The sequence below is a fragment of the Notothenia coriiceps genome, unplaced genomic scaffold (genome assembly GCF_000735185.1).
Source record: "Notothenia coriiceps isolate Sejong01 unplaced genomic scaffold, NC01 NC01_scaffold00012897, whole genome shotgun sequence".
Taxonomy (NCBI): domain Eukaryota; kingdom Metazoa; phylum Chordata; class Actinopteri; order Perciformes; family Nototheniidae; genus Notothenia; species Notothenia coriiceps.
The window spans coordinates 72,537-92,400 of record NW_011345598.1 but is presented as its reverse complement, the minus strand read 5'-3'; the positions used below and the strand labels follow the sequence as shown (position 1 = coordinate 92,400).

General features: G+C 41.0%; 3 protein-coding genes across 4 annotated transcripts in view; 2 read left to right on the top strand and 1 right to left on the bottom strand.

Annotated features, from left to right (window-relative positions):
* Positions 1-8,356, top strand: part of dip2ba (disco-interacting protein 2 homolog Ba) — a 21,464-nt gene extending 13,108 nt beyond the window's left edge. For both annotated transcript variants that reach the window (XM_010773697.1, XM_010773696.1), the window contains 14 exons: positions 546-626; positions 758-881; positions 994-1,115; positions 1,284-1,395; positions 1,621-1,730; positions 2,177-2,307; positions 2,407-2,575; positions 3,034-3,204; positions 3,386-3,447; positions 3,561-3,618; positions 3,742-3,816; positions 4,315-4,489; positions 4,581-4,704; positions 5,270-8,356. In XM_010773697.1, coding sequence (XP_010771999.1) covers positions 546-626; positions 758-881; positions 994-1,115; positions 1,284-1,395; positions 1,621-1,730; positions 2,177-2,307; positions 2,407-2,575; positions 3,034-3,204; positions 3,386-3,447; positions 3,561-3,618; positions 3,742-3,816; positions 4,315-4,489; positions 4,581-4,704; positions 5,270-5,522 — 1,767 coding nt within the window. In that variant the 3' untranslated portion in view covers positions 5,523-8,356. The remainder of the gene's footprint in view (positions 1-545; positions 627-757; positions 882-993; positions 1,116-1,283; positions 1,396-1,620; positions 1,731-2,176; positions 2,308-2,406; positions 2,576-3,033; positions 3,205-3,385; positions 3,448-3,560; positions 3,619-3,741; positions 3,817-4,314; positions 4,490-4,580; positions 4,705-5,269) is intronic.
* A 962-nt stretch (positions 8,357-9,318) lies between these two features.
* Positions 9,319-12,627, bottom strand: LOC104947645 (transmembrane protease serine 11D-like). The gene is made up of 5 exons (XM_010773699.1): positions 12,609-12,627; positions 11,941-12,124; positions 10,518-10,795; positions 9,638-9,780; positions 9,319-9,555 (listed from the first exon to the last, which is right to left on the bottom strand). The coding sequence occupies exons 1-5, from the start codon at positions 12,625-12,627 to the stop codon at positions 9,319-9,321; spliced, it is 861 nt and encodes a 286-aa protein (XP_010772001.1).
* A 3,309-nt stretch (positions 12,628-15,936) lies between these two features.
* LOC104947644 (nuclear receptor coactivator 2-like) overlaps positions 15,937-19,864 on the top strand; it is a 4,186-nt gene continuing 258 nt past the window's right edge. The window contains exons 1-3 of the mRNA XM_010773698.1: positions 15,937-16,042; positions 16,984-17,156; positions 18,283-18,290. Of these exons, the coding sequence (XP_010772000.1) occupies positions 15,954-16,042; positions 16,984-17,156; positions 18,283-18,290 (270 nt within the window). The 5' untranslated portion in view covers positions 15,937-15,953. The remainder of the gene's footprint in view (positions 16,043-16,983; positions 17,157-18,282; positions 18,291-19,864) is intronic.

The window sequence follows — 19,864 nt, the reverse complement described above, 5'->3', positions numbered from 1 at the left end:
ATGACAACGCCGACGCTTATATCTGTTCGTCCAGTGAGTCAATGTGTGAACTTTACATGTTTGCTTTCACGTCTTGTCTTGTTTGATCCCGTGCTCTGGCCAGTTCCTCCGTTTATTAACACTATTTGGTCTTATAATATCCTTGTTTGTGACTAAAATGCTTTCTAAAGTTGGTGTAACCCTGTGTTTAAAAGGCCCATAGCTTGTTAGTGGCTGCAGGTGCAGATGGTCTCAGCATGACCCCGCACCGGGCAGAAAAAAGGAAATGGTCCTGTTGTGCGCTTGGTTTTCCCTCGGTGTGAGAGGTTCAAACCCTCACAGAATATGTTTTCTCCTCTCAAAGTCTGCTGTTGTCCCTGAGAGCCGTTCTATTTTTGGCTGTTGGTTGGATGATATATGTGGACAAGCTTTTGTTTGTATCCATCTGTTGAACCATGTTTTAAATGGGTTATTATTTGCCATGGATGCAGCTTTTAAGTGTGCAATTTTATGAATGAAGTCAATCCATCATTAATGTTTTTGTGATGACACTCTTTCTTTACCAGCACCAGTTCCTGTCTGATGCTCTGCAATGGAGGGCTCAAACCGACCCAGACCATGTCCTGTATGTGCTGCTCAATGCAAAGGTAGATAAAACACACACTGGAAGTCCATAGTAACACATAAAGGGCATACTTTTCTTTATTTTCTACTGGTAGTATTGGATTTGCATGTTGTTGGTTGTAAGCTAGCTGTACTTCTTCTCTTTCCTCTGTAGGGGGTGGCGGTGTGCACAGCCACTTGTGCTCAGCTGCACAAGAGAGCAGAGAAAATCACAGCTTCCCTAATGGAGAGAGGCGGCCTCAACACAGGAGACAATGTGGTGCTGCTTTATCCCCCAGGTACACACTTACTTACTTATATTACTTTTCTGAGTTATGTACTTGCATTATTCCAAATGTTTCCGCCCACTTTCCAACCTAAAGATGTCTTGTCTGTCTGTTCTCTCTGCAGGTATTGACCTGATAGCTGCGTTCTACGGCTGCCTCTATGCGGGGGTCATCCCTGTGACGGTGAGGCCGCCTCACCCACAGAACCTGGCTGCTACCCTCCCCACTGTGCGCATGATCATCGACGTGAGTGTACACCACTGATATTTCTAATTAAAGGCGTTTTAACACAATGTTTATCAATCAAACATTACCAGAGCCTTATAGAGTGATCTCCTTGAATGGAGGATTTGTACCAGAGGTCCATGTTGCAGCAATGAATAGACGCCTTTGTTTGTGTGTTTGGTGCACCAGGTGAGCAAAGCAGCCTGCATCCTCACCACTCAGCCTCTCATGAGGATCCTCAGGTCCAGGGAGGCTGCTGCCAGCGTCAACGTCAAGACGTGGCCCACTATCATCGATACAGGTGCTGGAGATCTATATGTTCAAATGATAACAGCTAAGAGACATTAGACATTGTGAACTTTGCTACCCTAACGATACAACTCTAGGAGTGCATGGATTAGGCAGAAAAACGTGCGACTTAGAAAAGTGTTCCCCATTTGGCCACAAGGTGTCCTGTTTGCTCCACAATAGCAAACAATAACAATTACAGTACAAATAACTACAATTATGTTCCTTCTTCTCTCAGATGATCTCCCCAGGAAGCGGCCTCCACACATTTATAAACCCCCCACAGCCGAGATGCTGGCCTACCTGGACTTCAGTGTGTCCACCACAGGCATGTTGACTGGAGTCAAGGTAAAGTACTCACTGCGTTGAAGTATGACAGTATATTTTGTATTTTATTTATTACATTTTCATTCTTTAATTTATTTTTATATTTCCTTTTTTTTAGTATCAGTATTGTTCTCTTTTTATTTTATTTTAATTAATTTCTATTTGTATCTCTTTATTTATGATTACTACTGTTTATCTAACAAAATATTTTCTAATGAGTATTTATTGTCATTATTTCTATCGCTCAATGGGTAGCGGGATCTACTTATTCATTAACAGGAATTTGCATTGATATAACATTTTTTGGAATTGATTAGATTTGTATGCCCTCAAAAAATATAAATATATATATATTCATATTTCTATATGATAACATGAAGGGACAAATCGATTGATTTGCTCCTACTTTGTCGTTTTTGTTGACAGCATAGAGCATTTTTTAATGGTTCATGTCTATTTCCTGTCAGATGTCTCACGCTGCAGTCAGCACTCTGTGTCGCTCCATCAAGCTGCAGTGTGAGCTCTACTCCTCACGCCAAATAGCCATCTGCCTCGACCCGTACTGTGGCCTGGGCTTCGTCCTGTGGTGCCTCTCCAGGTAATACACACACACACACACACGCTGAATATCATATTCTATACAACATGCTGTTCCTGTAAACGTTGTTGCTGTAGCGAGTGTGTGTTTTTTGCCCAGTGTTTACTCAGGTCACCAGTCCATCCTTATTCCCCCCCTGGAGCTGGAGAGCTCGCTGCCTCTGTGGCTGAGCACGCTGAGTCAGTACAAGATCAGAGACACCTTCTGCTCCTACTCCGTCATGGAGCTCTGCACCAAAGGCCTGGGCACGCAGACAGAGATGCTGAAGGTCAGAATCACACACATACACACCCAATGATGTGGTACCCCACCCTGTCTCTACTCTAACAATAACAACACTGTTACACATTGGTTGCACACGATCATATCTGCTCCCAAGGCAACCAATTAACACCTGTCTGATTTAATCAATAAAAAACAATATATAGGCCCTTTTTAAGCCTATTAGTTAGTGTGAGTCAATTCTGCTACATTGTCAAAACTTTCAGACCTTTCAAACTAAAGCATATAAATTGCTTACCTATTAAATGATCTCTAAGTTAACATCTATTTTCATAAGTCAAGTAAATTCATTTGTCATAAATCTGGTCCTTGTGGTTCAGTGTCGCTCAATATCTAAAAGCACTTTGGATTAAAACGTCCACTAATGCTGAGTTGATGTTGGTGCCAGGCTCAGCCTTCACCTTACTGTTCAAAGTGTGATAACCTCTTCCTGTGTGTCTCCAGGCGCGGGGTCTGAATCTGTCGTGCGTGCGGAGCTGTGTGGTGATCGCAGAGGAGCGTCCTCGCCTCGCTCTCACGCAGTCCTTCTCCAAGCTCTTCAAAGATCTCGGCCTGTCGCCGCGCGCCGTCAGCACCGCCTTCGGCTCCAGGGTCAACCTCGCCATCTGCCTGCAGGTTGGAGTCACACGGACACACACTGAATTGTTGTTATACGTATACATTTTCCCTGTTTCATCTTGAACAATTTAAGTCATTCACTGCTTACCCTCCATTCAAATGTGTTGAGCCAAAAGGCTTCATGTTCAGATGGATTTCTTTGATGTTAGAGTATTTATTTCCCTCTCTGCTTCCTCAGGGCACTGCTGGACCAGACCCCTCCACCGTGTATGTGGACATGAAGTCTCTGCGCCACGACAGGTAAGACTGGAAACCCCTGACTGTCCCATGATCCTCTGGTGAAAACAAACATCGCTTGTTGTTCAGATCAAACAGAATGATTGACAGGTCCGTCTTTTGTCTGTGTCACTCAGGGTGAGGCTGGTGGAGCGAGGAGCGCCACAGAGTCTTCCTCTCATGGAGTCAGGCACTGTAAGTATTGATTGTTGTTAAAACCCTGATGAGTGCGAGGCTCTCACTGGCCACAGAGCCACAGGAAGTAGAGGAGCTGGTTTTATCTGTGAAGCTAAAGTCCCACTTTGTGTTTCCTCTTAGATGCTTCCAGGAGTGAGGGTCATCATAGTGAACCCGGAGACCAGAGGCCCGCTGGGAGATTCACATCTCGGAGAGGTGAGTGAACAGAGAGGATCATGGGATGCTGATGTTTACGCCATTTCTCCTTTTGTTTTAATATTCCTCTTATGATTCTGCAACAAAGTGGTTCCACCCATACCGAGCTAAGTGAGCAAAGCTATTTAAACAGAATCATTCTTTTGAATTGGAGCTGCAATGATAATCTGCATCTATTCCGATCATTGATTCATCGTTAACATAATTGATCATACTAAACAAAAGCACTATGCTGTTTTTTAGCCTCTCAAATATTGAGATTCTCTGTTTTATAATACATTAAAGTGAATATCTTTGTTTTGAGCGGACAAAACAAGACACTTAAAGACTTCCCTTTGGACTTCACGGATCTAGGATTGACATTTTCACAATTTGCTGACATTTTATAAACCAAATGATTGATTGAAACTTGATTGTAAGATTATTCATAATGAAATCAAGCCCTTTTTTATTTCTCATTATTGTTAAAAATGACCTCATTCACCTTTTGTGCGTCAGATCTGGGTGAGCAGCACTCACAGTGCCAGTGGCTACTACACCATCTACGGGGAGGAGAGCCTGCAGGCGGACCACTTCAACACCAAACTCACCTTCGGGGAGCCCCACACCCTGTGGGCCAGGACGGGGTACCTGGGCTTCATCAAGAGGACGGAGCTGCTGGACGCCAGCGGAGGTGAGAGGACATTTACAAACAGCTGACCTCATTCACCACATCAACATGTATCCTTTTGTTGCAAAGCTTCTGAAACTCTTCTCTGCTGCAGATCGTCATGATGCCTTGTTCGTGGTGGGCTCTCTTGATGAAACGCTGGAGTTGAGGGGGCTGCGCTATCACCCGATCGACATCGAGACGTCTGTCTCACGAGCCCACCGCTGCATCGCAGAAAGGTGAGGCTCTTTATTGGAGATATATTTAGAATGATATATTTGCTCTTTACATCTCACTGAGAAAGACAGCATAACAATGACATAACTGGGCCATTGTAGGTGTAAAAATAAAATGACGAAACCCGGAGGATGATGTAATATTTAATAAAAACGTTGATATACTTTAAGATTCAAGTGGTAAATGAAGTATAAAATAGGATTTAGCTATAAGCTATAAGCTTTTCATACCTATTTAGAAGAAAGAAAAACACATTTTAATTCCAAATGATGTGATAGCTTTTGTAAATCAGGACTCTCAAAAGAATCGACAGATGCAATACATGTTCTGTATTTCATTATTTAAGAGAACATTCCCATTAGCTCTTTCCATCTCAGAAAATATCAAAAGGTTTGTATCGTAAATGTATGACTTGAATCTTAGAAAATATATATTTTCTCTTCTGATAATACCCTCTTCTCACAACATTGTTTTTATTAGATGTATCTATAATATTTCTTACACACCGCTGTACGATAGCCTGTAGTTCACACACTAACAGAGGTCACATGACCCCTCTCCCCTCAGCGCTGTGTTTACGTGGACCAACCTGCTGGTGGTGGTAGCGGAGCTGAGCGGCTCGGAGCAGGAGGCCTTGGACCTGGTGCCCCTGGTCACCAACGTGGTCCTGGAGGAGCACCACCTCATCGTGGGGGTGGTGGTCATCGTGGACCCCGGGGTGATCCCCATCAACTCCAGGGGGGAGAAGCAGAGGATGCACCTGCGAGACTCCTTCCTGGCCGACCAACTGGACCCTATCTACGTGGCCTACAACATGTGATCCACCAACCGATGGAAATGTAGAAAAACTGATCCGGGCTCTGAGAACAGACGTGAGGGAGGAGGACTGGGGGGGGGTGCGTTCAGTAGCAGCCCCCATTTTAAAGCTCACACACACATTCAAAACAACAGACAATGTGGGAATGCAAATACAGCTCGAGTACTGTCAGCAGAACGTGCTTCCCTCTCAGAAACTGAAATCGATCTTCATCCCACTTCACGCAAATTCATGTTTTTTAAAGACATTTTAATTACACGCTTTCCACCAAGAGGCAAATCCTCCCCTCCTTCCATTCCTTGGTTTTATCCTGATCCATTTATCATCGTGTGCTTCTCTTGTTTTTTTGAACCCCTCGATTCTTGAGGGCAGGAACTGCTGAGAGGAGCTGGAACTTTCCCCCTCTTGCACTTTAAGTCCTCGCGCCTCTAAGTCCACTTCCTGTCTCGCCTGCCTCAAGAGACACCCCCCCCATGTTTGCTGCTTTCATGAGAGCAAATCCGCATCAGTATTAAAAAGTGCCACCAGCGGGTGCAGTAAACCACCAGATGCCCCGTGGCTCTCACCGCCCATCACATACTGGGTTTTTTAGCAGACATGCTGCCGGCATTCACACGTTACAAAATGTCCGAAAACAAATACACTTGAATTGTTTGTTGGTGTGGGAAAAGAAAGACGTTCTTCTTAGACGTGCAAACCTCGATATTAGGGGTGATCTTTGACGGGCAGAAGGATAAAGGATAAACTTTTGGTGTGAGTCGGTCCGTTAGATAGTTCTGATGATTGTGAAGTGCTTATGCATTTTTTTTAAAGCAACACTTTTCTAAAGAAGAGCTTAAGTGTGCATGCTTATTTGAAATGCAATCAATGTTAACATGCAGGTTGACAAAAGAAAAGAAAACAACTGTTAGCTGTGGACTCTGTAGGTCAGTCCTCATTAGAGTGTAATATAATAGAAAGCTCCAGAACAAAGTGGACCTTAAGTAGAGATTTTCTTCCGGTCAACAGGATAACAGCAGTTTGCGGGCCATAAGAGAGCCGCTAGCTTGCAGTCGGTGTGTAGTTTCCCGTGATAGAGCAAGGAGCATCCTTCACCACATGTTAGCGTTACAGCCGGTTACACTCATCTTCAGAAGGCAAGTCAGTGCCTTTTACTGTCTAAAAAAGAAAATATCAGAACTTTGCCTTACTAAACCTGTGGAACTTCAGTACTTTTTTATGTTGAATCCCTCATTTCTAGCAGTGCTATTAGTGTATTTAAAGGACTATTCCAACTTTTTCACATGTGGAATCTGACGGCAGTTTATAACTCATATCATTTTTCTTTTTAGAGGAAGGGGGAGGCGCGCTTTCTTCTTGTTCTTTTTGCTGAGACGTTTGCGGTCATGCCTTTCTCATTTCATATCATGATCATTGAAACCAATTCTGAATGTCTGTAACACTGAAAAAAACCGAATTAGGAATGAACAACAATCAGTAAGCAAACCGTGATAAAAAAAGAAAAAAATGGCAGAACCCTCCTTTTTATAAAAAAAATTCAAATGGAGGCAATAAATGAGGGTAAGGATGTTGTCTGTATACTGTATTTTAGAGGTCAAATATTACTGGTGTTGATGTGTACATGGATATGAACGTTGTCGAAAATACTTGACTGATCTTTCATACTTGACAGCATTTTTCTGCATTGTTAATTTAAAGGTTTCACATTGCAAGAGAGAAGAAAAGGTTTCAGCTGACTTTGGCAGGAACAATGTGCACTTTCCCAGTATCATTTGAATGTGTGTGTGCGTGCGTGCATGAGAGAATGTGTGTGTTTCCGGCTTACTCAGTGATATTTGGCTTATCTGGTGCAACAAGTTTTGTTTTTTGTAACAATAATATTGAACATTTCCTTTTTTTTTTTATGTCGCCACCACTGTATTGTTTTTCATTCCAATCAAGATTGGAATCGGATATAGTTATTAGCAGTTTCTTCAATATTTTACTGATTTTTTTTTTTTACTCTTTCTAATACTTTAAAACTGCACAACTTCTGCAAACAGCTGGTTTGATTTTGAAGCAGCTTGGCATTCAGCACAAAAAACATGAACCACTTTTCATTCAGTGACGGACACTGAGGACTTGTATGCGAGCCAGTACGTGTGGCACGTTAGAATAACTCATAAATAACAAAGTGAAGCTTCTGAGCTGCTGTGTGAAAATTGCTTTGTTGCTACTGTTTAACTCCGACAAGTTTTAATAAAGTTTTATAATGTCATGTTGGCCTTCAAGCCTTTTCAATAGACATCGGTGCTATTCAATAAGGGAAGGTTGACTGGCTTCTGTCCTCCAATGTCGTAACAAACAAGGTCTCTTCCTGGATGCCCTTTATGTGTGAAAATCAGTCATTCTTTTTCCATGCCAACATCTCACTCCATTGTTCATCATCACCAGTTTTCGTTGAGATCTGATGAAAACGTTCTCAACAGGCAACAACTCAACACGAACAATGCAACCCGACATATCCACCGTTTCCATTTTAATATTTATTTCAGTTTTCAAGGTGTCGTGTTGTGAAGAATAGCGTTTCATTTCAAACCTCCAAAGTTATTCTAAGCACAAATGTACATGTGAGGTAATGAAATTAGAATCTTTCACACAAAAGAAAACTCAAGGGCCCACAATGTATACCTCAGCGACTGTCTGTTCACTATGCATCGTCGAGCTGCAGCAGAGACATTCTCAACTAGTCAATGGTGCGATAACTTCTAACAACATGTCTTACTTGACAAAAAACACTGTCACATTGTCATTGGATGTGTTTCATGTCAAATAAAAAAAAAAATCCTTTGTCAGAACTTTCTGGTGCTTTCTTCTTTTTCACATCTTCTGGAAGTTTCACGAAGCAGCTGCTGTATTAAAGTGAAATAGCATCTTCCTTCCACCAGGGGGCAGGCTAATTGCTCACTTTCTGATATGCCATGCACGCTGCTGTTGTAAATATAAATAGACGGTCCAGCTTAATAAAAAGGATAAACACCAGCCAGAGAGATTTAACAGTACAGACTTGCATGTTAAAATAAGGTTGTTTTCATATGAATGGCTTATAGCTGACTTCTGCTTAAAGGCTTATGAACCCTCAAATCCTTTTTGAAGAAGGCCTTATTAGGAAGTGTAATGTATTAAACTACACATACATATATAAATTCATATTAATTTTAAAGCTGAACTAACTGACTTTTTGAATTATCTTATCACACTACCACAAATATTGCATTTTAAAGATTAAAGTCTTCATTTCAAACCTTAATTGACCCGATTTCTTAATTCTCGCATTCAACCTAATCAGTTCTTGATATATGGAAAGCCCTGTTCTCATTATGTTTTTCTTACTTATCCCCTTTTTAACTTTTTATGCAATTTAATGTAATATTTTGTTATATTATATTTTTGAATTATGTGTTTTACAAATGATTGGATAACTGTTGGTCCAGAGGGGCATTTGGTTTTCAAAACAGTAATACAGCCAATCAAAATAATCCAATAAATAAACAACGTAAATAAATACATAAAACATACAGTTACATTATAATCTCTCGTGAAACAAGAAAACATATTTGTCACAGAACACAGTTGCCACTTGAGTAAGAGCTTGATTAAGAAATGTTGTGTTCAAGGCAATTGAGAAAGCTTGTGTAGAGTAAACAGGCTGGTCATGCTAACTCATAATGATTGTAAAGTAAAAGATGTCATGAGTCAGAGAAACGTCTCATTTTCTAAATGTGAACAGTCGGATATAAAGCAGTGATGTTTATTGCTGTCAGACAGTGAGGAGCAGCATCAGAGCAACACTGAGCAGCTCTGGGATCAGTCTCATGTTCAGTCTGTGTGCAGCTGATTCTGTCTGATCCTGAATCCAATCTGCAAACCTGCTGGTCCTGGCGTACACCCCCGGCTTGTGAGGACGTCCACACTCGTGACCGAAGCTCGTCACTCCGACCACATAGAACTTGTCCTCGTCCTCACTGTAGCACTGCAGCGGCCCCCCGCTGTCCCCCTGAGGCACACACAGAGAGCAGTCATGTCTTACTGACATTAAACCTGAATGAAGTTTTGGAAATGTTTCAAAGAATAATCACCTGGCAGGCATCAGCCGCCCCGTTCTCCAGTCCAGCGCAGATCATGTTTTCAGTGATGAAGCCGCTGTACCAGCTGATCCTGTTACATGTCCTCCTGTCAATGAGCTCCACCTCCACTTCCTGCAATCTGTTCATCAGCCTGCCTGCAGTCATTAACACCAGAGACTGATGATGACACATTATTTGCCCCTGGGCACATGTAGAAGGCCCCCCACTCTGTCTGACCAACATGTCATTAAGACATGCAATGGTTACGGTATATGTTACATTTTTTTGAACAAGTTACTGATTCACAAAACATCCAAACAACTGGAAATACTGCCGTGAATACAAAAATGACATATGCCTGCTGTCATCACAGGTTACTTTAACTAGATCTTGTAATTATGGTTACTTTTACACATTTGTACTCGTGCTAATCTTGAACCAGGTCTTTTGGGGAGTGCTACTGCATGTATGGTGTGGCTTCAGAGGAATTGGAATACAGTCTGATAATTTTAATAATAGTTGAACATTACATTTTTATATGTTTTTTTTTTTTTAAATGTATGTTTCTAGTTATTGTGCTTTTTATCATGTTTTTAATTATTGTTTTATTATTGTACTCCCATTGTGTTATTTAATATTGTAGTTATTGCCTGTACAGCTCCTTGGTCAGCTGAAGGTTGTTTTAAATGTGCTATATAAATAAATAAAGATTGAGATTGAGATTGATAAAGTGATGTTTAGTGTCAGCTAGGTCTACAAAATTAAAAAATATTATACCGATTATGATCCGTCTGTTAAGACTGTACATCGAGAGTAAAAAACAAATCCTTTTGCAATGATTCAGGATCATCATCAGACCCTTTAAAATAACAAATTGAGTTTTTAAACCAACCTTTGAAATAGGGGCTCCCCCATCCGCTGATGAAGCAGTGGCTGAAGTTGAGGAATGACTCCTGGGCGTCGTATAGAGGGGTGCAGACCGGCTGGACGTGGTCGGTGAAGTTGAAGGGAGCGTTGAGCAGCAGGAGAGTCACATCATTGTCAGCCGTAACGTTGTTGTAGTCCTTGTGTATTCTCACTTCCCTGATGGAGCGGATCTGGGTTCCATCTCCTGGAGCAGATAACACATTAAGTCCGGCCACCACACTGAAATAACTTCTGCGGACCCTTCTGGACACAGAACAGAGACAGCAATACATTTTAATGTTGATGATGCTGATAATGCTTTTCCCTTTAAAAACAGAGACAGCTGTTCACTATCTCATTCTACATACATATTGTCTCTTTTTGAACAACAAATCAGAGGTGGGTCAAACTAAGCCGAATCATAGCAGCATTTCTCAAACTATAATCAAGGATGAATGTATGGGCCACTATTTCCAAGAGCCCCAAAACTGTAACTGTGCTGTTAGTTTTGTGTAGTTTGGGATTTGGAAACCATCTTCTAACCGGCTAGCATAACATTAAACACAACTAGTAATGCTTCTTCACAACCTATGAAACCTGTATTGGTGAAGCGCAAATAAAGAAAGCAAAATAGTGACATCTATAGACCCCTGCTCATACGGACCTTTGGTTGCATTCAGGACACCCTGATGGTAAATACTGATGCACCTCTCAGAATCAGAATCAGATACAGGTTTATTACCAGGTCCTTTGACACGTATGAGGAACAAGGAACTTGATTTCATGGTGCATAAATAAAAGTAAAACAAAAATGAAAAACACAGACAGAGAACAATTTTAAGAAAACTATAATAACATAATAAAATAATAAAAAATATAGTAGGATTTATATAGAAATAGAATGGAATAAAAATATGTGCAGTAAAAAAAAAAAACTGATATTGTGCACATTGTGTGCACTACACTCTATATGTATGATGTATGTTTGGTTTTAACGTCTGACCATTGCTATTTATAGATGTGTTGGTGTATGGCTTCTTATTTTTTACACATATTAAATAGAATATATTCTCAAAAGCTGTGCACATACACCTTGGTCACAGATGATGTGGCCTCTTTAAATTGTTTTTTTGAGTCACATATAACATTGTTGGGTCCCGGACATCATTAAATAAAAAATAAATAAAAATATCTTATTTTATTGAATAGAGCTCCTTTTTGTTCAACGGTACCTGATCGAACTTTTTGAGTCAGACACCCAAAAACTGTGAATTCCTCGTTATGAATTCACTTCAGACTCAAAGTCTCCATAGTATGTTTACATTATTTTGTGTAATCCATGGGCACACATGTAGAGTGAGTTATGTACATGTGAGTGCAGCTCAGTGAGGTGTGTCAGTTATACTCACAGGTATCTCTTGAAGCAGTGTGCTGAAGTGAGCACCAAGAGTCTGCTGATGATGGTCCCGCCGCAGTGATGCCTGGATCTGATCTGTATGCTGACCTGCCAGGGCCAAGCCCCCTCAAGTGCCTCCCAGCCACCCACTATACGAGACTCACCGGGGGGACTGACCAGGGGCCGCTGCCCACAGCCTCAAAAACACACAAAGTTTACATGTCATTTATGATTACACACTTGCTAATGGTTCTGATACAATTAGCCAAAAAACAGAAAATCTGTCCACAACTAAAGTATATTGATAATAAGAACCCATTTAAATGATTTATCAAGCAAAATTAGATTTATTTGGGTTTAGACTTAACGTCGGTCTGGACAGCAGCACTGCGCTAAAGCAGCTGATCACAACGTTCACACGCTTTGTGGTCACGAAGCTCTGCACTCCACTACCCCTACTAGTATTGCTAGATAACGTCACTTTTTTTTGGAAGACAGTTGGCACCATTTAGCTGGAGTTTTCTGTTGCATCATTTAAAAAGTAGCTAACTATTGCTGTCCTACCCAAGCTGCAACGATATATGCTAAAATGAAGAGTGATGATAGTACAAATACAGTCATAAAGATAGCAAAATGACCCACTAATCTTAACCTACACAACAATGGGTTTTTCTACGTTACGTTTGTAAACAGCAAGCATCGCTGTAAAAGCAAAACTCCTGCCTCAAAGAAACTGAGCAAGTGAGTGTTATGTTTCTTATGAATTAAAAATGTTTTTAGTAGCTTTCAATATTATGTTAACTATTTTACCAAAAGTAAGCTACATACTGTTGATGTAAATATTACCTTCTCAGGTAGAAGAAAATCAAGTTTGTAAATGTTAGTTTATGGATCCTTTTATGGTCAACTTCACATTTTGACTTTAGGGCAGGGATATCTACAAGAGTTGAAGTTTTAACATAATTAATTATGCTACTTTTAAAGCAAGCAACGATGTTTTCAAATCTGTAATCAAAGAGGTCCGCAAAAACGCTATCGACCAATCAGATTGCTTGATTTGACTTGTCAGTTTTATAAATATATTTAAATTTCTTCCGTTACGAAACAAACTTACAAAGCATAAAATGGAAACATTTAAGATTAACTTCGACCTCCGGGGGGGGTCTTACTATAGTATGGAGGAGTGGATTGAGCAGTGCCTATCAACAGAAAAAAAAAAGTGCATAAACTACGACATGCAGAGCTACGTGAAGAGCAGGTAGACCAACTGGAAAAGTACCACCATTCAAAAGCTTTCTGATGCGGGTCTTGAAACAAAGCAGAGAAATTATGACCGTTAGTGGACACAGGTGCGAAAGCTCTCTCCAGAGCTACTGGAAGCACAAAAAAAGTGGAGCAATATTCTCGCCACGCAAAGCAACAGCCTCGAACAACCTCAACCTATACAAGTGACCACGTAAGCCATGCTACTGATGCTGGACAGTTTTTCAGTGGATGCACAATAAACAGCAACATACACATTAATGTAAATAAATAGCCAAATAATGGAGCAACGCTCTCTGTCTGATATGTTCGCTAGCTGTTAGTGTTGTTGCATAGCAACCACCTCGCACTGTTTCATGCAGAAGGCAACGGAGGGACTATTTTATTTTGAACATCATTATTTACTAATAAAAACTATTTAAATTAGAGTGTGTATTTTTCTTTCATATTGCCACACTTGGTAACCGCTTCGCGTTGGGCCGAACCAAGCCCCTTAGCTGTGATATAATGACATATACCACGGCCTGTCGTGAGCTATTGCTTAAGTAGAATATGTACTTTAAGACAACATTAAATACGGTTTATTGCGTTGATAACTATTTATATAAATAAGTAGATTACAAGAGGACAAACAGATGAATGTTTATCGAGGCGCTTTACAGAGCTCAGGTGTTTAGCAGTCTCTTACGTGTACATTCAAATGAAAGATGTATTCTTAATGCAGTATTGACCTGCTGTGTATTCTGGTTTTTGCATAAGGGGATAAAATGTGAATGGGTGTAAGAGATATGTCATGCATCATTTTATTAGCAGTAGTGGTCAAGATATGTACTATTTTGTTTCGGTAACTGTTCTTTACTCGAGTATTTTCTGTTTCTTTATACCCTTACTGTGAGAGAGAATACTTGCAGTTTTCCCTACACTACATTTACATCAGATAAACAAAACTTAATGAACACATGAATTGTGATTGTTCTGCATCATTAGTTTTTTGATAAGGGGATAAAATGGGAATGGATATAAGAGATGCATCCTCTTATTGGCAGTAGTGCTTAAGATATGTACGGTTTCTAGGTATTTTGTAGTACTTCATAACTTCACTTTCAGAGGAAATGGTTTTACTTTATATATAAATAAGTAGGTTCTCTCTCTCGGTTTATTTAAACACTCAGTCCTCTTAAGAGCTGAAAGTAGGTCACTGTAGACCAGGAAGGAGCTCAGGTTTGCCTGGTCACCAGCTCCTCCTTAGCTTAGCATGCTGCGGCTAAGCTACGCTGCTACACACTGCTTCCTGCTTATGTAACGCTGAGTTTTCACAGCCGTTTCCATGGTGTCTGTCTGAGCTCACAGCATGTCTGCAACCTTGTGCATCGTGCCGGGGAAAGTTCTTTCTCTGCGTTCCCCCTCACAGCTAATGGCTGCAGAAAGAGGAAGTCGTTTCCATGCTTTATTTATTTAAATATCACCATTTGTTTTGTGTTCACATCTTGTATGCAGCAGATAAATTGCTCCATATTGAAATCCAAGTCCATTAGCTGCCATCAGATTGCTGTGCAGATGATGGTGGTAATTAATAAGGCATTACTTTGATCAATAATTGATTTGTCTTTCATTAAGTGGCTTGGAGTTCAGCCTGACTCGCAGGGTAGGAGGAGCAGCAGAGGAAAGTATATGGAAAACAGTTTTTATCTTTTTAAATGTACAAATCTTATTTTTTCTCCAAAACTAGATCGATATTTCTGCTGTTGGACAAACATCCTGCACACAAAGTAAAAAAAATCCCACAAACACAACATTTTCCATGTGTTTTATGTGCATTTCATTTTTTTAAGTGCCATATTTGAGAGAATAATTTCTCTAATTGAGTAAAAAGTGATAATTTGTGCAACTTTTAGCATCAATTAAAGTTCCCCTTTGTCTTAGGCTTACCCTTTTTTGTGTTTAGATTATTGCATTCATTGGATATATACAATTTAAATGATAAAAGCTAGATGAGAAATTAACTCTGAGTTCTGAATCCAGAATCCATTTGCAACTGACCCAAAACATCGAAGTGAAAAAAGAACCCCTCGTTTGCTCTGCAGGTCTCCCAAAATCAAGCTGCTCCAGAGAGCTCTACGTAAATCTAGAGTGAGAACACAACATGCGTTCGAATCATAACCTGATGCATTACATCTCAGAGCAGCAGGAGCAGCGTGTCACTCTGGATTTCCTCCTCTCTGAGATCTCGTGCTGGCAGAAATTAGATTTCAACGTTCCTCTCCGAGTGACCCTCCCCAGGTGAAGCCTCCTCGGTACACACATGTTGTGATTGTAAAGCCTCTCTGCGAGCGAGCTTCTCTTGGTATCGTGTAACGAAACAATCTCTTCTCTTCGTGCTGTGGGCAAAGCGCCGTGTTCTCATTTCAGAGACTCCAGGGAGAGAGGCGCCATCAGAGAGAAATGATTGAGTCTCTCTCTGCGCTCCATTTTCACTCCTACTGGTGTGTGTGTGTGTGTGTGTGTGTGTGTGTGTGTGTGTGTGTGTGTGTGTGTGTGTGTGTGTGTGTGTGTGCTCTTCCGTATATAAGTCACTTTTTGTTATTCTGCAACAAAAGGTTGAAATGCATTTAGGCTACACAGGAAAATGTCTTGAGCTGAGTTTAGAGTCGGTACGTCGATGCATGCACGACAGACATATGAAGCTTTTTTTGAATTCCCAGGTGTTTTCATACATTTCCCGTCTGTGTTTTTTCCTTCTCTAGACGCTGATATGCATTGAGGATGAGTGGAGTCGGTGAAAACCCATCTGACCCTGCCAGGGCAGAGTCACGGAAACGCAAAGAATGTCCTGCAGAACTTCTAGGACCCAGGTAAGACTTTCGAGGCATTTCTACTACATTTTGTAACTATACAAGTATGAAGGAAACAGTCGTTTTCATGCAGCCGGGGCCAGTGTGTGTGGTCAGCGACTGTGACCCCTGCTTTGCAAAATTACCCGTTGCAAAACCATCAATTACCCATTTACCAAAGGTGATGGTTAGAGTAAAAGCCGGCCAGCCACATCTTAAATCCTGTACAGTAACAACCGGGTAGTTCCCATGAATGTCTGACTGCTCTAACCCCGGAGCACTGAACAATAAATCTGCATTATTTATCTGTAGACATGCACTCAAGGAGGAGGGTTTCCTTTATTGATGCTCCATGTTGGCACCATGCAGAGGCCTAGCGATGCATTTCCAGCCATATGGAGAATAATTGACCCTCTTAAGGTTGGCAGCAGTCATTTGGCAGCTGCTTAATATCTTGACACAACAAGATATTTCAAGTCTTACTGTTTGTAGTATTTAAATGAAATGTATAGGTAAACAAACAAACCTTTTTTTAGTGACAAGTCAAGATGTTGACCAGACTGAGTTACTTCATGAACTGTGACGATATCAACACGCAATATCGTTGACAAGTAACGACAAAACGTTACTGAATATCTTTATTTTCATCACCTTCCTTTATTTAGCCAACATGAAAACAGATTGAGGGGAAACTAATACGATAAAAGCCAGGTCTACGTTAAAAAAGATTGACTTTTTAATCAATTAATGGAGAAAATAACCAGCAAATTAATCCAAAATGACTTATTGTTCATATGGAGAATAATTGCCCCGAGCTGTAACCCTCTTCTGGTTTGCAGCAGACACTTGGCAGCTGCTGTTTGAAATGAGAGGGATTTCTGCGCTGCTCTCCACGTGGAATCGCTCTTTCCATCCGTGCATGTATCCACGCTTTAACTTGTTCTTCTCCTTCTCTCCTGCAGCCCAAAGCGGAGCAACGAGAAGCGAAACCGCGAGCACGAGAACAAATACATCGAAGAGCTCGCCGAGCTGATCTTCGCCAACTTCAACGACATCGACAACTTCAACGTCAAGCCTGACAAATGTGCAATCCTGAAGGAGACTGTGAAGCAGATCAGACAGATAAAGGAGCAAGGTACGCCCTCTCGTCAGTGATCACACTTTATCTGAGATGCACCGATGCTTCTATCGCACCTTTATTCCGTTATTGAGAGCATGCGCAAACAGTTTGTGACTTGTCTTTTATGGAAAGTGGAAATGCAGTTGTGTTTCACTTAAAGGGGACCTATCATGCAAAATGCACTTTGTGATGTCTTTTATACATAAAGACGTGTCCCCGGTGCGTCGGGGAACTCACGCAGCCTCAGAAAATAAAACCCTCTCTCTTTTCCTCCGTACCCAAATCTTTTAAAAACGGGTGTACAACCCACAGAGAGTTGCTATCAGAAACAATGCCTGACGTGTTTTGGACATCTTTGTTTACGTTAGCAACCCTCGCTAACACTCAAAGCTAACCTGTACTGGAGAGCACATGTGTTTAAAAAGCAGGAAATAAAAAAAGAACTCACCTTTTGATAAACCCGCAAGAGAAAAAGCATTTGAGCTCCATACTGTTTCAGAGATAATCCTTGATGGGGTTTAGAACAGGATGGGGTTTTATCACAGCAGAATTTAACTTGATCTCCGGTAGAATTCTGATCAGGCATTAACTCCGCCTCCTCTTCTTTTTTCAAGCTCAGGACCCAAAATCTTTCTCTAACAGGGCTTCAAAAGAGGGGTGTGAGCAGTATGAGGCATGGCTACAACGGGTGATCTGTTTGGTATTTGAAGCAAAACACTTCACAGACATGTTTTGTATCGGTATGGCCCTACAATACATGTTTTTAAATATAGCATGATGGCTCCACTTTAAGACAACAACTTTAATTGTTGTGCGATACAATAGTCAGACTTTTACTTCTGTTACGAAAACATGTTACGGTTCATTTGACCCTGGAAAAGGTCTGATGCATGACTTCATCTTTCTGTTAAAGTGCAACATCTAAGGTGATATGTCTCAAAGACCAGCTGTGGAAAGCTTCCTGCAGCTAAAGTGTGTGTTTGTCTCTCTTCTGCTTCTCTGCAGAAATACCAAGCCTAGCTCCTGCAATCTGACCCAACTCTGTTTTGCTGTGAATTCCTATTCATATTCTTAATTGTGTTCCTAGTATAAGGTTTTTAAAGGCTCCTATAAAACACAGGTGTCCCCGTGTTGGCTTCAGGTTTGAAGGCATTAGGATGATGGGCTCTGCTCACACACTTATTGAAGCTGCTCCTAAAGCAGCTGATTTAATGTTCCCTCTGTCACTTCATCAAATGCACGAAGCAGAGCGGGGTTTTTGTTGTTGGCCGAGTGTGTTTCCAGACGTCAGGAGAAGGGATCAGGCTGTGCACTTGTTCCAACTTTGCTGTCTTTTAACTCTCCTCATGTGGAGTTCACCTCGGTTTCACATCCACAGAGTTTCATTGTGGATAAGCCGGCCCTCTCGAGGTGCTCGTGAATCACAGCGTCATCTTGTTTTCTGTGACTCACACTCTGTTATGTAATGGTGAGCAATGTGATGCAAAAATCACACACAACTCCCGTCTGTCCTCCCCCTCTTCCTCTTCCTCTTCCTCCTCTTCCTCCTCGCTGTGGTTTCTCAGCACGAGGCTGCAGTGACTCCTCTCCTGCTTCTGAAGGCAGGAAGTGTTTGTACAGTAAGCGCTGAGAGAGAAAAGAGGAGAGGCGCTGCTCATCTTCATCCTCAGATAGACCCTCCAGAACAACGCGATTCTGCGATCACAGAATTTACTGCATAATCAGCAAAATGGCGCATATTTTTAAAAGGCCGCATAATCCCCGCATTTTCCCACACAAAGTTGAAGAAAAAAAAATTTACTCGTGAAGTAGTGATGATGACGTCATCATCACAGAAGGTAAACAACACCGTAGAGCAGGGGGTCTCAAACTTTATCTGTCATTCCCCACTTTGAACAGATGGGCCTTTTCAAGCCCCACCTGTTCCTCATCGCTCCAATAAAATGGTAGGCCAAGCTTAAAATTGTCAAATGTATCGTTCTTATAACAGGGGTCTCCAACCTTTTTTAGGATGAGAGCTACTTTCAAAAAATAAAACAAGTCGTGAGCTACTTTTACTCCTCTTTTTTTTGTTTTTTGCAATGTATATCACATTTTAACATTATTATATGCTGACCTTTAACCTTTGTGTGCTGTTTGGGTCTGTGGGACCCGTTAATTATTTTAACCTGCCTTATTTGGGGGTTGACCTCACATCCTCTAGAGTGGTCCGGGGGCATGCACCCCCGGGAAGATATTTTTTAAAATGTTGAAATGAAATGCATCAATCTGGTGCACTTTGAGCACAAAAGGAATTTATGGATACAGCTCTCAACACTCAGATGAAAGGGAGCTGTATACTTTTTAATAGTCCAAACATCTTTAGAATATGATCACAACCAATAACAAATCATTTAAACTTGTTTATTCTTATCTTATGTTACCTAGTTAGCATTCTTTATTTTTATTTATGCATATTTTACTAATCACTCCCCTTTTAAACATTTTTTTTTTACTCTACACATTGGAATGATTTCTTACTTTATTTTTTACATCAATATTAAATAGATAAAGGTGTGTTCTTTCTCGCTCTCTCTCGCTCTCTCTCTTTACTCTGTCTTGCTCGCTCACAGAGGCTGTGTGCTCCTCCGTGGCGATGACGGCTTGCGTTAAAAAAATAAAATAAACATAGGCCTATTTGTAAAGTGGGGGGACACAAACGGGATTTCGAAAAGTGTCACGGT